The sequence below is a fragment of the Thermobia domestica genome, chromosome 10, assembly GCF_964235325.1.
Source record: "Thermobia domestica chromosome 10, izTheDome1.hap1.1, whole genome shotgun sequence".
Lineage (NCBI taxonomy): Eukaryota > Metazoa > Arthropoda > Insecta > Zygentoma > Lepismatidae > Thermobia > Thermobia domestica.
The window spans coordinates 111401091-111420580 of record NC_137463.1 but is presented as its reverse complement, the minus strand read 5'-3'; the positions used below and the strand labels follow the sequence as shown (position 1 = coordinate 111420580).

Below are 19490 nucleotides of genomic sequence, written 5' to 3'. Positions count from 1 at the left end.
AATCTCGACAAGATTATATAAGTATAGACATGTCGAATGCAGATTATTTAACAGTAGACGCTACTGGTTATTCTAGTTTAGATCGAAACTCAAGTTTTGTTCGTATTAGCATGGAACTTAATCCTCCCTTAGCAAACACTTTTAATGTAAGATCTTTTAGTGCTCCTGTTAATAATAATGTAGTTAATCAATCATTGATGAATTCCGTTGATTTAGATAGAGCCAGTCGAATGGCTAATCCATCTAGTAGTCATGATCCTAGAGTGACTTTTTCATAACCGCTTTTATGTAGGAACATTCCGAATATTTCTTCGAGTAGTAACTCAGGAGAACGAGTTGGTATTCAAAATAGATATCTTAACTTAGGTAACTATTACAAAAGAGTTTCAAACGTAATGAGTTCGACTCCTAAAATAGGTTTACATAATCCTAGTCTGGGAATTCATGATCGTAATCCTAATTTTAGGAATCAGAATATATCTGAAGGTGATAGGGTTTTCAACTTTCCTGTCAATAGACAAGATCATGTGCATTCAGATGTTAATTTAGAACACAAGCTGATGATTAAATATACCCATCAGAAATCTTTAACCTATTTAGAGAATAAACCGTCCGGTTTTAGGAACATCAATGGAAATTATAGCTTTCAAACTTTTGAAATATTCTTTAAATTAGAAGAAATATTAATGGATACTAGCTATTCATTTAATATGGTTCTTTCGGTACTTCTTCCTAAATGTGATGGTTTAATATTAAAGGAAGTTACATCAGCCTTAAACAATAGCTTTGATTGGGTTTATTTTAGAAATAATATTGTATCTACATATATTACACCTACGGTTTTGCATTTACTAGTTAGTGATAAAGTCTATAGAAAACAGGGGTTGACTGAATTAATAGTATGTTAAATCTGTAATGATATCTATGAATATTTTACAACTTGGTTTAAATGAAAGTCAATTAGTAGGAATCATATTGAATGGTATGAATCCGAATCAGCGATTTCGGATGTTAAACTATTATTGTCCAGCTAATAGACAGGAACTGCTAGAGATATCCGAACAATATGTGTCTCATAACAGGGAACAATTAGAATACATTATATTGTTGAGGAGTAATAAAAGCAAGGAAAAAATTTCTTGTTCGAACATTGGTTATTCAATAAAAAAGAACGAACATTGTAATAGTAATCCGAATTCTCATATTACTAATGTACAATCGAGTTACATGAAGAATAGTTTTGGAGTTTTGGATGCTTCAGGATTTTCTGAAAAAAATAGGAATTGATTTGTTCCTCCTGTTAAAAAGAATAATAGTGTCCCATCGGAAATGGACGGATTTGTTGCAACATTCGTCGTTGGTAAGATAAATGACATTTTAACAAATATTTGTGTCGATGGGGCTCTAGTTTCAATTTGGTGAACAGAGACTTAGTGAAACGATGTAAAGTGAAAGAACATGTTCGCAAGGTGGAAGAAAGAACTATCAATGCGCCTTCTGGTCTTAACTTTGTTACAGATGAAGAGGTGACGTTGGTAATTAACTTATCCGGATTTTTCCAGTCCATGATTTTTCGAGTAACTAATAAACTCCCTTGTGACTTCTTACTAGGAATGCCATATCTACGTTCAACGTCAGCGTTAGTTGACTACGATAAAAATCTTTTGGTTTTGTGCGATGGAAAGATGCGTGTGCGATTCAATTATCGCAGGGACTTTTTAGATTCACTTCGAAAAGGATTTAGGTCTGGAGAACAGGTTAGTCAAAAAGTATGGACTGGTGGAAAGTTTCGAAGGAAGAACTTAGTTTCGAAATCAATTGGGATACCTTCTATGTTTATTAGGGCAGTTTCTTATTCAATCCGACATAACGAAAAAGGTGTACAATGTGATCTCGACCTTAACATCTAGAAAAACATCTTTTGACCATAAATGCTCCTGATGCTTCGCAGCTTCTCGGGCTACGAAATTTAATCGAAGGAGAGTTGTCGAGAGACTGTAATAGTGTGGATTAGCAAATTCGGAGGTTGGATACAGAACAAGTTTGCCCAGAAAGCTCTTCCATTACCCATGAGTCAGTGGATAGTGGTCAAAATCGTCTGCATCGTAGATCTTCCGTTGACTTAGCAATGATTTCTACAAATGTGGGAGAAATAGAAGATATGAATAATGCAAAGGATAATTTGAAGTGCGACACTAATCATCGGACTGAGCCAGATTTAAACCATATAGAGGGGGATCCTAATGTTAAACAACAGAAAACTTTGAGGAAGAAGAAGCCAAAGAAGAAGATGATGAAGAAAAATAGAAAAGATCGTGCAAAAGAAAAACAGACTAAGAGTGATCATAGTGCTGTGATTAAAAAGGAAAAGAAAAATGTTGTTTCAGTTCCTTCAGTGAACTCGCATGTTAACAACAGGGTTCCATCGAATTCTTCGGAAGCATCTGACGTGGACGTCGAACAGTCAGAAAAATTCCACACGTTGATAAAGAAAAACAGAAAGTATATTGCGGAGAATATAAATCGAGATTCGGTTAATAATTCTAATCGATTCCCACAGGTGCAAAATCCAGAATACATACAGCTGGAAAACTCGAATCGAGAATCATGGAGTTTTCGGGATCCTGAAATAGATTCTTTCATAAGTTCGATTAAGGATCAATACTCAGATGTAATAACTAATAGAATAGGATGTATTAAGGGTTGTGTAGGCAAACTTTATTTAGCTGAAAACAAACCTTTTAAGCAAAATCCGTTCCTTGTTCCTAGAAATAAACAGAAAGAATTTGATGATCAAATCTCAGAATTGGTTAGGCAGGGTATTCTAATTGAAGTTGACCATTCGAACTATGCCAGTAGTTGCTTCTTAGTGAAGAATAAAGACAAGAGTTATAGAATAGTTGGGAACTTCGTTAAAGCTAACGAGTTGATTGTAAATGGTCCCTTTCCGTCTCCGAACATTGAAGAATGTTTGGCTGGTTTATCAGGTAAGCAATTCTATACGAAAATAGATCTAAAGAAAGCATATTTCCAAATTGTTTTGGATCCTAGCTCACGTGACATCACAACAATTGTTACTCCGAAGGGTCTTTTTCAGTTTACGAGAGTCCCAGTTGGTATTAAAACAGGTAGTAACATTCTTAACCGTGTAATGCACAAAATACTCGGAGATTTGGAAGGAGAAGGAGTAAGATCATATTTCGACGATGTTCTTATATTTTCCGATACTATGGAACAACATAAAGATACTATAATAAAGGTACTTGAAAGATTCAGAGAATTTAATGTCACCATATCTCCGGATAAATGTTTGTTATTCCAATCTAAGATTAACTATCTAGGGTACATTATTTCCGGAGATCAGATGGAAATCGACCCGGCTAGAGATTCAGCTATTAAAAACATACCACCTCCACGAAATAGGAGATGTCTTATGAAGATCTTGGGGCTGTTCAGCTATTATGCAAAATTTGCTCCTGAGTTCCAGGAACTAATGGGATCTCTCAGTGTGAATTAAAATCTCCTAAGAATAAATTTGTCTGGACTCCTGAAAGGATTCTAGACAAATTAAAAGAAATATTAGTTGAAAACATTGTATTAAAGACCCCAGATCTAAATAAACGCTTTATATTACATGTAGACGGATCAGGAAAAGGCATAGCTGCTTGTTTGTCACAAGAAAATAGTAACGGGGAGATTCAACCTGTTTCTTTCTTTAGTAAGAAACTATCAGAAGCAGACAAGCATAGAAGTATATACGAAATAGAGTACATAAGCCTTGTAAAAACCATGTCCCGATTTAAGCACTATTTGGTTAGAGAATTTGATGTCCTGACAGATAATAAGGCCCTTACATGGCTATTAAGCAACTCAAAGCGACTACTAAAGTATGGTCCTCTTGTTCAGACTGTGTCAGTTCTCGTTTAATATTAAACATGTTAGGTCAACAGATAACGTCATAGCTGACACTCTCACAAGAGTGTATGACCCTTTCGAGTTTAATTTAGTTGATGGTCCTTTGGGTTTAGCGGCCTTTGATAGCAATTTGCGTTTAGCGCATAGATGGAAGTTGCCTCTGATACAGGAACCCATTGAAGATTTTCAAAGAGAAGACCCTGAATTGAAAGCGATAATAGATAGAATTGAAAATGGCGACAACATTCCAGGTAATGTATTAAACAAAAAGATTCTCATGAAAAGAAGTAATTCAGTTCATAATCCTTTCAAGATCTTAATCCCTAACGCTTTGAGAAGAGTTCTAATACAGTACTACCATGAGGATAAGCTTGTATGAGGTCAAGATGGTTCATATCGGACTCTTAAGAAATTAATGAAACGCTTCACGTGGGGAAACATGAAAGAGGAAGTGACTGAATTTGTACGTTGTTGCCATAGATGTCAGCTTTCTAAAGAAAATTAAAGGAAAATGGGGTTACTTATATCTGAGTACAGTAAGAGAATCGGATCCCGCTGGTATTTCGATATTATCGGTGTATTGCCTAACTCCAGGGGGTTTAAATATATCTTAATCGGGGTTGACAATGCTAGCCGCTTTGTCGTGCTAGATAAGTTAAGATCGTTATCTTCAGCCTCGATAGTGGACAAAATGTCAGACATCTTCAGTCGACTAGGATATCTAGAAGCTATTTCTACCGACAACGCTTCTGTGTTTCTGAATTTTTTAAGAAATTCTTGTTCGAGCTTGGGATAAAGCACATTACTCTAAGTCCATACCACCCTGAAGGGAACGCTGCGGAGCGTTTTATTAAAACGCTAAAATCCTCCATCAGAGCTTATTACTCATAAGCATTTTTGGTCGTCTCTGATACCAGGCCTTCAATATACGTTAAACATAAGCGAGCATACCGGCCTTAAGATGTGCCCAATCGAGGTATTCTTCGGACGTCCTTCTTACACCCCACTGGAAAATCGATGGGACATCTCAGATTCGGATATTGCTGGTAAGTCAACAAAGTCTTTGTGGTTAGAAGCCATGAAGAATATGGAGAAGGGCTGGGTTAGAAGGAAACGATTAATGTTGCAGAGAAGAAGAGAAGTAGTGTTCTAGTTAGGTGATAAGGTTTTGATTCGATCTCATGTTAAATCTTTTTTGAAAGATAATGTTGCTAGATCACTTAGTGATAAATGGCAAGGTCCATTTATAGTCAGGAGGTTCTTTACACCAAATACAGTCTTGATATCGGACGAGAACGATACTCCTGATTCCTACAAGCGGAACCATGTCTCCGAGATAAAGATTTATCGGGTCCATAGAAATTAGTTTAAATGAAAGGCTGGAAGAGAAAATGGAAACAATGGAATTAGAAAAATTGTATATGTTATAAATTTGTATATAGTAATCTTACGCTTGTGCATTCGGTAGGAATGCTTTCGTCGTCGTTTTGAAGAAAGAAAGGAAACTATTATCGTTAACTTGGGAAATATAGCTCACTGGTAGATTTGAGAGGTAACTGAGAAGACGACGAGCGTTTTAGTTTATAGGGCATGTGGGTAGAAATAAATAAAAACAAATATTTTAAAAAAAAGAGAGTCGAGAGTTTGTTTAGGAAGAAAGAAAAGGAAGGTTGTTTGGGCGTTTAGGACCTTGGATGTGTATTCCGTACCTCCGTTCCTGGTCGTCGACTGGTGGTCTCCATGTCTCGGCTTCTGTGTCGAATTGGCGAGGAACTTGGTATAGGTCTCTCCTGTCGTTGCTCACACTCGCTCCTCGTGAACTTTACCGCTCCTCGTGTACTTCACCGCTTCTCGAGTGCTACTCCCCTCTTCCGGGTCCTGGGACGTTTTTATATGAAACAAAGTAGGAAGATGGCCGACGAAATTACGGAAAAACATCCAAAGTACGCACGTGTAGGATTCAGGAAAGTGCAAGGTAAATGGAATTCTCGACTTATTTAATAATTTGTCAACAGTTACAGAACGCTTTGGTTACATCAGATTACATAAGTTACATAAATTTACCAAGAATGAAGAATGAGGAATCGTCTACTAAAGAGAATTTTGAAATGTTTGCTGACTGTCTTATTATTCCAAGTTGTGTCTGTCTCTCATCATCCACAGAAAATAAAGAAAGAAAAAAAAAATAAAAAATAATATCGTTTTTAAATCTTGATTTGTTTATATACTGAATATTAAAAATATTAGGGAAATCCAATATCTCTACATTCCCGCCACTAAATCTTACTGAACGACGAAAAGAGGAACGCTGTCGTTTCAGGTCCAATTACTTATTGAACGCACTGTATATCTTTATGTATGTTAAATACATATAAAAAAATAATTAATCACACATCACTAAAAAAAACACTTAAATCACTAGCGTTAACAGATAATAAAATGTAGCACTAAACCAATCAATCAATCAATATTTGAAGAATAAACACACAAGAAAGTTAATTTGTCAATTTGAAAGCATCATCTTTCAATGTCTTGGATAGTTCCTGTCTTTTCTCCCATTTAAATAGTTGACGTAATCGTTAAGATACTGAAGCACATGGTCTTGTTTATAACATTGAACTTGAAACTGTAGAATGCTGAATCGGCAGAGTCTCAGCTGCAAGATAATCTACTCCAGCTTGGTCGTTGACCATATGCAAAGGACGTAGTGAAGTTGAAGTAGCTGTCACCAGATGGCAGATGTTATCGGCTTGGCTGGATAGATGACGCTGGGCGTGATGGGGTGTGGCTGTGAGCTTCTTGAAGATGTATAATTATAATATATTTATATTTGCAGTATTTATGTCCGTGACGTGTGATAAGGTGAGTTTTACGTGCATCAAAAAATTAGTGTGAACAAAAAGTGAGAGAAAAAAACGTTCAGCAACATATCATTCCTTGCGTCGGTTGGTGGGCAAATCGTGAGGTTCAAATCTGAGCGTCGATATCTCTTGATGTCCATAAATCCTCTTCTTCTTAGTGGTGTAATGCTGCATTGAGGTACGGAAAGGGGTTGTGGGGAGATAAATTTTTTTATAAAAAAATATTAAAGGAAAAAAGGAATAGTGATTGAAGTTATCAGAAACATGTGACTCTGTATATGTGTATCTAGGATGAAGATTAAAAAAGGGTGTATATCAGAAGAGTAGAAAGTGAAAATTATAGATGTTATAATATAAAGAAATAGGAATTGTAGCGAAAATATGGCAAAGGAACACAGTCTCTAAGCCGTGGGAAAATGTAAACATGAAAATTTTCAAGATGGCTGCCATGACGCTATGACGGAGGGATGGGAGTTTTCGCAAAGGCTCTCGGTATAGTAATGGCCGATGTTTGTTTACAAACAGAAGGATAAAAGCAAAACGAATGACAAGTTATAATGGCTGTTTTAAATTTTGGGGGGGGGCACAAGAGTTCAAAAACAAGGATAATGATATTGGGAAAGTAAGATTTGATTAAGATAACTATTATTAGGCTTTTGAAAGGCGATTTCAAAGTCAAGGTACCTAAACGTGAATCCAGTGGCGTCTCGGGGGGGTTGGTTTTACGAAATAATGGAATTGTGGAGAAGATTTGAAAGTAAGGAAAATTAGAGTGAAATGCGGTAAGGTTATTGTCCGAAGACTTACTTCCGGTGAGAAACAGGGTTGGCAACTCAGGTAAGAATATCAAGGTATCGTAAAAAAAAAAAAAAATCAGGGAAGATAAATAAAGGAAGTGTCGTTATTTGAGGACTGTGAGGGTGATTTTTATGAAAGCCTGAGAGTGATCGTAGTATTTCAGTAGAGGTGGGTAGGAGGCATCAGAAAAATTAGGAGAATAGAGAACCATAAAAAAAGAAGAAAAAGAAAGAATTAGTATTAGTATAAGTACTTCACATTCATGACCTGACCAAATGCCCAAAATATCTAAACAATTTCCTATTAAAATCTTAAATACAATTTCCTTAATATCATATTCTAAAGGGGGCCGGGGGGCTCATTATTTCCAACATAAACCTAACCCATTTCCTGATTAGGTTGGGAATTTAAGGTAACTAGAGGTTGGATTGGGTTTTATCGCCCAATACTCGATTGTGTTAGTAAAATTATGTTGGAAATAAAAATTGTGGGGGGGAAGAAGGTCTCTAAATTCATAAAAATAGGTATGTCCGGTAATGATTCTCAATTTTATATGGTCGTGCGTATATACGTTCTAATATCTTCTTCTAGATGCTGTTTCACAAAATGCGTGAATTACTCGACGTCTCAGTTTCCGTATCCGCTTTTAAGAATACACTATGTAGTTGGAAATGTACGAAGATTTTACGTTAGAATTCCTTAATTCCAGGACGGTAGAAGGTGGTACTATAATCTCTGTACCAAAACTTCCGTCATTAACTATCAATTCTTCCGGAGGAGGAGGTAAACTCAATTCTGACACTGAATGTGCATCCTCATTTCTGTTCGAAGTGGTGAACTTTTCTGGGGTCACTTCAGGTTCTTGATCTCTTTCTTCAATCCTCTCGTTACATTTATTCTCAAAACTCTTCATCTGCAGTGGCGTATCATCACCAATTTTTTTCATTAAACTTTTCATAACTCTATAGAGCAAAATTAGACTTACAATTGCAATAACGGTTTGCACAATGTCTAAAAAGTAGCTCAATTCTTGCAAAGAAAATTCCGTAGACGCACTACATTTTCTACAAAACCATATAAAATTGAAAATCCCATGTTCCCTTAGCAAATAAATAAGTAGAAGAGTGATGATGATATTCCAAATAATAATAATTCCTGGTATAAAATACTCATGCTTATAGATAGGCATCTTAATGGGCGTCTGGTCAATTATCGTAAATGCTGATATATTCATATGTCGGATCGAAGAACTCCAAACATCGTTAAGTAAAGATGAAACATTAAAAAATTCATTCCCTTTATACGTAGATCGTAATAGCATCAGATCATTAGAGACTAGCTGGCTCGGAAAAAGATGTAAAAATACAGGTTCGGTAAGATCATTGTCGAGACACGGAAAATCCGATCTGACGAAAAGATTTCTTTCCACAATTAATTTAGTATTGCATGGTATTCGAATTTTAAGGGCTCCGTATAATCTGGCTTCTTCTGGAACTCGAATAGTTGACACATTTTCTCTAGTCTTCAAAGTTAGAAATTCTGGCGGGTGTGTTAAAACAAACTCATGCGATCCAATGTCTATAATCTGTGCCTCTTTCGAATCATAGCACGTATGGTCACAATTGTGTAGTATTTCCCTGACTGTACTGGCAACGAAAGCTGCGTGAGCACAATTTATTAAACGAGAACGTGTCACAGTGTGTGTAGGTATCTTACATAACTTTGATTGGCTATAATGACAAGCAAGTAGGCTTGTTCCTGTTATTGGTATAAGATCTTTTTTATCTTGAACTACCATAACTAAAGGCTGGATATCAACGGTACAAGTTTGGTTGTATACAGCAAACGGAAGTGGCTGCACATCATATAACTCAAATGAAGGCTGTATTTCAACGATCGGAATTTTCATCTGTAGGTAAATGTACGTGTCGGTGATTGAACAAGTCAAAACATTAATTGAATAATACATCTCCAATAACGACTTATCTATGGCTAACTTATATCCATTTTTCAAAATGATATTCTCAAATTCAGATAAATGTGCGTGCAACACTTTATAAGGGATTATATTAGGGTTCAGCCTTGCATCTGTACACATCTGGATTGTCAGATCATATTTAAAAATTTGTAGAAACTGTACAAACTGCGTTGAAATCGAATAAAATTCTTGAATGAACGAAATGACCTCTTTATGTACTCGATTTGCAAGTTTATTAAGATGATCTCCCAGATCATGTTCTTGATCCAATATTTTTGCCGAAAAGTTTCTAATTTTATGAAAATTATCTTGTATCTGATCTTGAAAACTTAAAAATTCTGAAGTTGTGTTCTGAATATATAAATTGTTTTTCAACAATTGTTTTTGTAAACCCAGTACTGTCTGTTCCAAATGAAATTCCTTCTTGTTTATCGAATCAATAGATGAACTGTCAGCTACGTCACAACACCAATTCAATGCTTTCCCAATGAACCCTAGCAGTGCACGCGGCGATCTGGTTGATAATCGATGAAATCGTGGATTTGGAGGCTTTAAAAAATAATCGTTAATATGGACTTGCAGATTATGTAGGACTTTCGCAGCTTCGCAGACATCTGGAGCTAGAGTGTCATTTTCGTTGCAAAGCAGAGATTCAAAAAGAGAAGAAACCTTAACATCATGCGGAAAGGAAAATGTCAAATTAAAAGATATCGGTAATGAGTGTTGGTACAAAATAACATTTGGGAGTTTACGGAAAAATAAACCAGATGTTATTTGGAACTCGGTGTTATTAGACGTCACATGTGGGAAAGAGAAAGATAGGATAATGCAGCTTAAAACAAAATAGGTTATCTGAAACACAAATTAAATATAATGAGAAATTTAAAATTTTCACATGTTCTATTGATTATTATCTCTGTTAGCCTAAGTATATATGTTCCTGTTAAATTGCGTTACTAATTTCAATGTTTCCTTCTTTTCTAGGTAAGTGGAATGCCTACTAGTTCATCTCAGTACTTCACCTAATTTTATTTTCAACAATGGAGGTAGACAAGTCATAGCAAAAACTGTTTTTGAGAGATGGTTTAATACTTCCTCTGGACCTGCACTTTAACAGAATAATGGACACAGGATTTTTTTTTGTGGTAAAAGGTTGTACTAACATACTGCAAATTAACATAGAAATAACTCCCTGTTAGGCCAGTAATAAACTAATCTCTAGGTTAAGTACATTATATAAATTTTATGCTCTTGTAAAGGACAAAAAACTCATTTCGGGAAATATTCGTGCATCACTTTTTCGTAAATAATTTGATTTTGTTTATCGAATTGAACAAAAATTATTTTTTCGAAATAATCGAGGTACTCCTCGAGATATTCCCTTACTACGTTCAAAGCAATTCTTGCAGCCTCTAATTTCGGGTAGTTAAATACTCCTGTAGCTATATTTGGAAAGGCAATGGTCGTTATGTCATTGTCCATAGCCAACTGTAGGGATTTCTCATAACACATCTTTAGGCGCTTAGCATTTTTATCATCGGGTGCAGATACATGTATAACATAATCTACAGGTAGATTATATCCTGAGGTTAATACGGCATTACCTGGGTTCAAGTGACCAATTTTCTTGCACTCCTGCCTCATTTCACTTCCCGCCAAAGACTGTACCATCAAGTCTACACCTCCTCTTGGTTGCAACTGGGTGTTGGATGAATTTACGATCGCTTGTCCTGCCAGTGACGTAATAGACCCATAATACAAAGCCACTTTCCGGTTAATTTCCTCGTTGACGGCAAACTTCGGTTTTTCAACATCAGCCATCGATTTGGTGTCGGGTCCGGTCTCGTCCCACGACGGAATTTCGGTCATCAATTTCACATCTCGAATGAACAATGAATCCGCTTCCCCCGTGCTTTCCTCTTCCTGATACTCCATCAAAAAAGAAGTGGACTCCTCCTGCTGCTGAAAATCCTTTTCCTGGACTCCTTCACCCAATATTTGTGCATCCTGATTCTCTAACTTTTGCAAGTCCTTAGATATTCCCTTCTCAGGTGGATAATACTTCTTAAGCCGGTCTATAGAAAATGAGTCTATCTTAATCTGTCCTCTAGGTGTTCGAAACTTAACATAATAGCTGTTGTCATGTTTTTTGGACACAATTTGACCAGGTCCAAAATACTTTCCCGAGAAAGCAGCACATTGTCCTCGTTTTCTAGACAGATCAAAAATCCAAACCGCTTCACCCTGCTTGAATTCTTGTTGTATTCGCTTCTTGTCGTAAGACTTCTTGGACGTCAGATGTCGGTTGTACAAATTTTCTTGGGCTTTTTCGCGTATATACTTCATTCGTTCCAATCTGTCTTGGTTTTCTGAAAATTGACATTCCATACCCAACATGGCGGAATGCAACAACCGAGGAGAAAAGCCGTGGAGGAGTTCGAAAGGAGAATATTTCATGCTCAAATTGCACGTGACGTTATAGGCAAAGGTTACTTCTGGTAGAAGTTCAATCCAACGTGATTGGTCAGTTTTGTCTAAGGCGATCTTCAATTGCTGTTCTATATTTCTTACTGCGATTTCTACACTCCCAATAGAAAAATGCCCTTGAACGTCAGCGAAATGTATTTGAGTCCCCAGTATTTTACATAACTCCTTAAATAATTGACTGGTAAATGCAACACCTCTATCACAACAGATTTGAGTTGGTATCCCATACTTCAATATGATGTTGTCATATATGAAAGCACTAACAGAAGCTGCAGAAGCATCTGGTAGAGAACCAGTAATACAAAAACGAGTTCCTTCATCTATGACTATAATTAGAAATTTGTGGCGTAAGATATTATTACTAGGGTAGGTCCCACCAAGATCCACATAGATTCTAAAGAAAGGATGAACGCTAGGATGTGTCTGAAGACTACCGAACTGTTTTCCACTCCTCTTTTTTAGCAATTGACAAGTTACACAAGATTGGCACTTATCATACACAAATTTTTTCATATTGGGGAAATAGACAGACTTTAATAAAAGGTTGTATGTTTTCGAAAATCCACCATGGCACGCACCCAGTTTCCCACAATGCAGTTTCTCAAATACAATGTCTCGCAATTTCGATGGTACTGCTAACAAATAGACTTTACCGAATGGTGTCTTATTCACTTTGTATGCTACATTATTCTTCAAAACAAAATACGATGCCTGCCTTTCATAGGCTGGATCCTTTTCTGCTTGATCCTCCAAGTGATCAATAATTTTCTTCAGTACTGCATCTTCTCGCTGTTCTTTTGCGATATCAATGAGGTCCATGTCTTCGATTAGGAAAATTCTCGGGTCAGAGGCACTCTCTTCTTCATCTTCCTTGTCGCGACTATGCTTAACAAAGCGACTCAAACTGTCGGCTTCTATGTTGTCGGTACCTTTCACGTGGGCGATCGTAAAATCGTAACAATCAATCTCAGACATCCAGCGTGCTAATTTACCTGTCAGGTTCTTACTGTGGCGAAGAAACGTAATAGCTTTGGAGTCCGTATGAAGATAGAAATGTCGACCCACCACGAAATATCTGAAAGATCGCAGTGCATACAGCAGAGCCAAGAGTTCCAAATGGTACACTGACAAATTTTTTTCTGAAGGTCCAACTGCTCGACTGGCATATGCGATCGGTACTAGTTCAGCTTCAGGATCGTCTGAAATAGGTTGTTTTGCTACAGCTGCGAGGCCCTTCTTGCACGCATCGGTGTAGATATGTAGATCCCTCTCTGGTTTGTATGCCATCAATGTTGGGGCTTCCAAAATTGCTTTTTTCAGAGCTTCAAAAGATTCTTGTTGCTGGGTTCCCCACTTAAAATCTTGGTCTTTTCGAAGCAGAGTTTGAAGAGGATAAGCGATTTCCGAGAAATCCTTAACATACCTTCGCAAAAAGGAGCACACCCCTAAAAAACTTTTTAAATTCTTCTTCGTGCGTGGACGTTGGAAATTCTGAATCGTGGCTAACATTCGATCTGACACTTGTACTCCAAATTTTGATAAACGATGTCCCAACACTATCAAAGAATAATGTGCGATCTTTGTCTTCTCGGGAGACAATTTTAGTCCCCGTTCTCTAAGTTTTTCAAAAAGGACCTTGCACCAATGCACCATCTCGTCTACAGATGACGCGATAATGTAGAAGTCGTCCACATAATGCATAATATTTGTACTTCGAACGCCTGCTAACGTCAATTTGACCAGTCTATTAAGCGCTGCTGCAGAAGAAATGTGTCCCATAGGTAGGACACAATATTGATAACTTGACATGCCTGGTATCGAGAAGCCTGTACACTCTTTCGACTCCTCTGTAATCGGAATTTGGAAGAATCCTTTGGTCAAATCACTCGAGGTATAAAGATGTCCTGCCATACGATTGATTATGTCATCCACCGACGGTGTCGCAAAGTTCGAAGGATGGGACTGCTGATTTAGACCCCTCAGATCACTTACAAATCGGAACTGATTATTACGCTTCCTAATCAGCAAGATGGGGTGGTTCCAGGGCGAGATTTTTTCCCTCAGAATCCCTTGACGAAGCATCGTGTCTAACTGCTGCTTGAGTATTCCACGAAGATGATAAGGCACTGAGTAGGGCGTCTTATTCACGGGTGTAGAATCGGATAGACGAATTTCATGAAGGTAGCCTCGTGCGAGTCCTATGTCCTCCTCAGACCAACTCCAAACATCAGGAAATTCTCGTATGAGACTGTAGAATCTTTCTTTCTCTTCTGGAGATAGCTCGGGGTTGACATCGACACGACTAGGATCACAAAGTCGCCTGGAAAGCTCCATCTTCTCCGGGGACGGTAGGCTTTCTTCTACCGACGAAAAACTCCTTTCCTCAGGCTCCTCTGGGACCTCCTCAAAATCTTCAGCATCCCCAAGGTGTGTACCTTGTCGCAGTTTGATCTCCTTAATGGTGGGATTCGTAACATACACCACGGGGCATCCTCCATTCACTATCGCACATGGAATAAAAATGTCCAGTATTTCTTCTATCCGGCGAGAGGGTGACAATAATAACTTCTTCCCCAAAATATCCCAACAACTGCGTAGCTTCACCAGAGTATGCGAGCGAGGTGGTAAAATCGTGTTTTCCAATACTCTAAAAATAGCCCGAGATCCCTGCGCAAGCCTGGATGTTAAGACTTTTGACAAATTGACTTCTAAATTCCTCGGAGGTAACGTTTTTGAAGGAGGGCGTCCGAATCGAAAAAGAGTTAAATTTTGCTTATTGTAATCTAAAACAGCCCTGTGCTTTTCCAAAAAATCGGCGCCAATCAAAGGCCCATAATCAAAATTTGGAATAACTCTGAATACATGAGTAAACCAGTTTTTACCAATCCTAAATTTTAATAAAGCTATCTCAGAAACTTGTATAAACTTCCCTGTTACTCCCCGAAGTCTAGTATTAATACGGAAACGTTTAGCATTTTCCGGGACCAAATTTTCCCCCAGACAACTGATCTGGCTGCCGCTGTCAATCATCAGTTCTACGACTTTCCCGTTCATTAAAGCTGACACATGAGGCAATTCGTTAAAGGACACTATAGGGACTATAACGGAACCTTGAGTAGATTCGTCCCGACCATCTACTCTGTCTGCGTGTTTAAAGAAGGCATACGACAATATCTCGCAATATGATTCGGTAATTTGCATTTGTAACAAATAATTTGGCCTCTATCCGGAGTCGAACCCTGACCTGGCGAAGAATTACTATTACTTGAGGACGCAAAATCACTGCTGGACTTTTTATTAGTATCAGCATTATTATTCTGACTTCTGTTGTTTTGATTACCGTTCCGTTTTCCTTGGTAATCCTGACCTACATTTTTCGGCTGATTAAACTGCTTTTTCCTATATTGAAAATCATCGCTTCTTTCACAATTTGTTGAAGGAGCTAAGGCTGAAATCTGCAGCGTCAACTTTGACAGTTGTTGCTGTATGTCAGTCAACGGGTCGATTACCGGTTGGTTCTGTTGAGTCTGCTGGTTTTGCAAGTATGCTGACTGTGTATTATATGGTTGAGCAGTAATCGAACTTTGAACCCTTACTTCAGCATTATTCTGAGTATTAGCATCTATGCTAGTCGGAGAAAATAAAGACGACTGCAAAACAGCAGAATTCTTTTTCAAGAATTTCTCTAATTCCTTACGCTTCAATAACAATTTAGTCCTTTCCTCGATAATTAGGTCGTTCAGAAGGTCACTGACCGTGTTGTACTCCTTTCGTACTACAACTTTAAAGTAATCGGGTAAAAGTCCTTCCACAATAAATTGTAATTGTTTCTTTTCATTGGCAGTCGGGTCTGCGCGTAAAATCAAATCCTGCTTCGCATAAACGTACTCTAGAACGGATTCTGATTCATTCTGATCACGGGCTCGCATCTGAGCTTCAGATAATTGTGGCACCAAATTGTCCTTAAAAGCGTTTATAAAAGCTTGCTTGAACTGGTCGTAAGTCATTTGGGCAAATTCTGGCTTTCTTTCTATGCCAGCAAACCAGTTTTCAGCGGGGCCACGGAGTAGGCTCCCCAGCACCAATTTTCGTCTCATACCATCCCATGAATTAATGCTAGCGATGGTCTCATAGCGTCTGATGTACGTGTTTACATCGTCACCCAACCGGGCATAAAAAGGCTCTGGTTTCACAATCGTGCCGTGCATGGACGGAGGTGGATCGTTTCCTCCTGTAGCCATACTGCTAGAACTAGAACCACGAACAGTTACGTCTAAAGAATCAGGAGAAATATCCGAAAATGATTCCGAAAATTCTAGCTTCTTTTTAAGTTGCTCTAAATAATTACGTGTAAATTTAGTCGATTTAGGAGACGAACAGGCCGCGGGATCGAAATAGACAGTATCACTTAAGTTAAAAATATCCTCTAAAGGTATCAAAAATTCGTCCGCTAGTCTTCGCAACATATAACACAAGTAATAAAACTATTGGGCACAAGTCAAGACCTTAAATATGCTATACCTACACTAAAAACTAAATACAACACATAAAACATACACAAGAGGTATTGGGGCTCCACCACTCTCCGAAAAGGAGAGAAAAAGAAGGGTAATTATAGAATAGCATAAGAAAGATTGCTCAAAAAATAAAAACAAAAGAGAACAAAACTAGTTTCATAGAGGGTTGGTGGCGGGGAAGTTGGAGGTGATTCTAAAAAGCCTAAAAAATGAAGAGAAAACAGTTTAGAAGTTTGAAAGACAACTAGCATTGATCACCTTCTTACGCTGATGCGAGAAAAAAGATCAGCATCTCCATCATCTTACGCTTGTGCATTCGGTAGGAATGCTTTCGTCGTCGTTTTGAAGAAAGAAAGGAAACTATTATCGTTAACTTGGGAAATATAGCTCACTGGTAGATTTGAGAGGTAACTGAGAAGACGACGAGCGTTTTAGTTTATAGGGCATGTGGGTAGAAATAAATAAAAACAAATATTTTAAAAAAAAGAGAGTCGAGAGTTTGTTTAGGAAGAAAGAAAAGGAAGGTTGTTTGGGCGTTTAGGACCTTGGATGTGTATTCCGTACCTCCGTTCCTGGTCGTCGACTGGTGGTCTCCATGTCTCGGCTTCTGTGTCGAATTGGCGAGGAACTTGGTATAGGTCTCTCCTGTCGTTGCTCACACTCGCTCCTCGTGAACTTTACCGCTCCTCGTGTACTTCACCGCTTCTCGAGTGCTACTCCCCTCTTCCGGGTCCTGGGACGTTTTTATATGAAACAAAGTAGGAAGATGGCCGACGAAATTACGGAAAAACATCCAAAGTACGCACGTGTAGGATTCAGGAAAGTGCAAGGTAAATGGAATTCTCGACTTATTTAATAATTTGTCAACAGTTACAGAACGCTTTGGTTACATCAGATTACATAAGTTACATAAATTTACCAAGAATGAAGAATGAGGAATCGTCTACTAAAGAGAATTTTGAAATGTTTGCTGACTGTCTTATTATTCCAAGTTGTGTCTGTCTCTCATCATCCACAGAAAATAAAGAAAGAAAAAAAAATAAAAAATAATATCGTTTTTAAATCTTGATTTGTTTATATACTGAATATTAAAAATATTAGGGAAATCCAATATCTCTACAGTAAAAAGATTATATAATAAGTATTATTACTAAATTGTAAATATATTCTTAAATTTTAATCACGGCCGTGATTATCTAAAAGTCATGTAAATTTAGTATTGTATATAATATTAATTTTATCCATTGTATATAATATATTATAGTAGTTTGGCTTATTCTTGTATATTCTTGTGAATATTTTATTATATATTAATTGTATGCTAATCATATTTTCCTATATTTATAGATTTCCAATTAGTAAAAAATTCTAGATCAGAATTTTTTTGCAAAAAGGCTGGTGGATGTAACGTGTCCTCTTCGTGTGGAATGAGGCCAACGAATATGGACGCGTCACAAGAATAATAAAAACTAAAAAGGAAGAAAATAACTGTATAATAGATTGATTAAGTCCAAATAATATGGAAGAGTCACTATGCAATGTTAAAGTCATTGAATTGGTTTGATTAGTTGTTCTTATAAAAAAGTAGAAAGAAAAAATCAGAAAAGTATGTGGAATATTTAGGTAATAGCAGTTGGAAAGTCTGCTGGAGGAAATGGTAGCTGTCGAGAAAGGGGGCGTGGTTAGCGTTCACCGACTCAACAAGCTAAAGAAGGTTTCGCTCCTTGTTATTCATATGGTTTGCTGGGAAGGTTCTCCTTTCGGTTCGAGAGGGTTTCTCTATTACGGAGAATGGTTCAACGTCGTACTTTTTGTTAATGTAGTGTGTGTGTATACGACGTGGATCGATAAAGTCCTGTTGGTGGAATGTCAGTATTATTTTATATAAGTGATCAGTGAAAAAGGAATGTTTTATTCCTTGGTTCTGCTATTCACGAAAGCTAACTTAGTAGCGTGTCAAACGGGCACTTTTGTTTTTCTTTTTGTGTGGCTACTAAGCGATGATAGTGATTCCGACTGTGAGATTTTTTAAAAGTGATTTAAACCGCTGTGAATTGCTAGCTCAGTTAGTGGTTTGCGTGATTATTTTCTCACTATTTTTCCATTCTGTGCAGAGAAATTGTGCAATTAAAATCAAGGAAGGGTCTTTTGTCCCAAGTGAAAGCCCGATTCAATCACGTGAAAAGTAATTCCTTTTGGACATTAGCTGGTTTGGTTTGCTTGAAAGCCAACTATAATTTATTTCTTGCTTATATATATTTGTGTTGAAACGAAGGCACGAAAGAATTTTGGAGGAATTACATAATATATGAATACTGACGTATTTCTACCAATTAGACTTTGTTCGATAGCCAAAATAGCTCAGACTAATTCCATATTTCCAAGAGAGGAGAGGTTACACACTAGAAGGTAAATTCAATAACTAAAATAAATAGAGGTGAGTGAAATTTCAAACTTCTTTTCAAGTAGTCATTGTGACTTGTCAGATTGGTGTTTGTATGGTTGTGAAGCTCGTTTTTCACTTCAGGTCGAATTGCTAATGCAATTTCATGGTCTTTTCACCCTTAAGTTAAATTTCAGAATTTTTCTCATTTTTGAAGTTTCGCGGAGTGCTAAGTAGAACTGGGGGACAATTTTCGCATTTAGAATAAGTTAACAATTTTCCAATATTTCCTGATTATATTGGTTTCTTTTTTAGTTTGCAGTGTATTTAGCTTGTATATTGAGTTTCTCGAGTATTTTGATCGTAGGAGTTTTATATTACAATTAAATTTTTCCTCCAGCATTCTCATTCCACATTTGCTCAAATACATGAAAGAATATAGGAATTACTAGTTGAGAGATTGATGAAATGGGTTTATGAATGTTTTAAATGAATTTGAATATAGAACATTATCATTCCACTGTGAATTTGAATATAGAACATTATCATTC

The 19490-nt window shown here is 37.2% G+C and overlaps 1 protein-coding gene across 1 annotated transcript; it reads right to left on the bottom strand.

Annotated features, from left to right (window-relative positions):
• Positions 1 to 8094: 8094 nt before the first annotated feature.
• LOC145662659 (uncharacterized) lies at positions 8095 to 17667 on the bottom strand. The gene is made up of 2 exons (XM_081728457.1): positions 17121 to 17667; positions 8095 to 10404 (listed from the first exon to the last, which is right to left on the bottom strand). The coding sequence occupies exons 1-2, from the start codon at positions 17151 to 17153 to the stop codon at positions 8221 to 8223; spliced, it is 2217 nt and encodes a 738-aa protein (XP_081584583.1). The 5' UTR covers positions 17154 to 17667; the 3' UTR covers positions 8095 to 8220.
• Between the last annotated feature and the right edge of the window lie 1823 nt (positions 17668 to 19490).

Excerpts from the sequence above, each read along its gene's own strand:
- LOC145662659 (XM_081728457.1), bottom strand. The coding sequence starts at position 17,153 with ATGGAGACCACCAGTCGACGACCAGGAACGGAG. Across the intron at positions 10,405-17,120 it reads GTCGACGACCAGGAACGGAG|ATAACCTATTTTGTTTTAAG; the intron begins GTACGGAATACA and ends TTTGTGTTTCAG.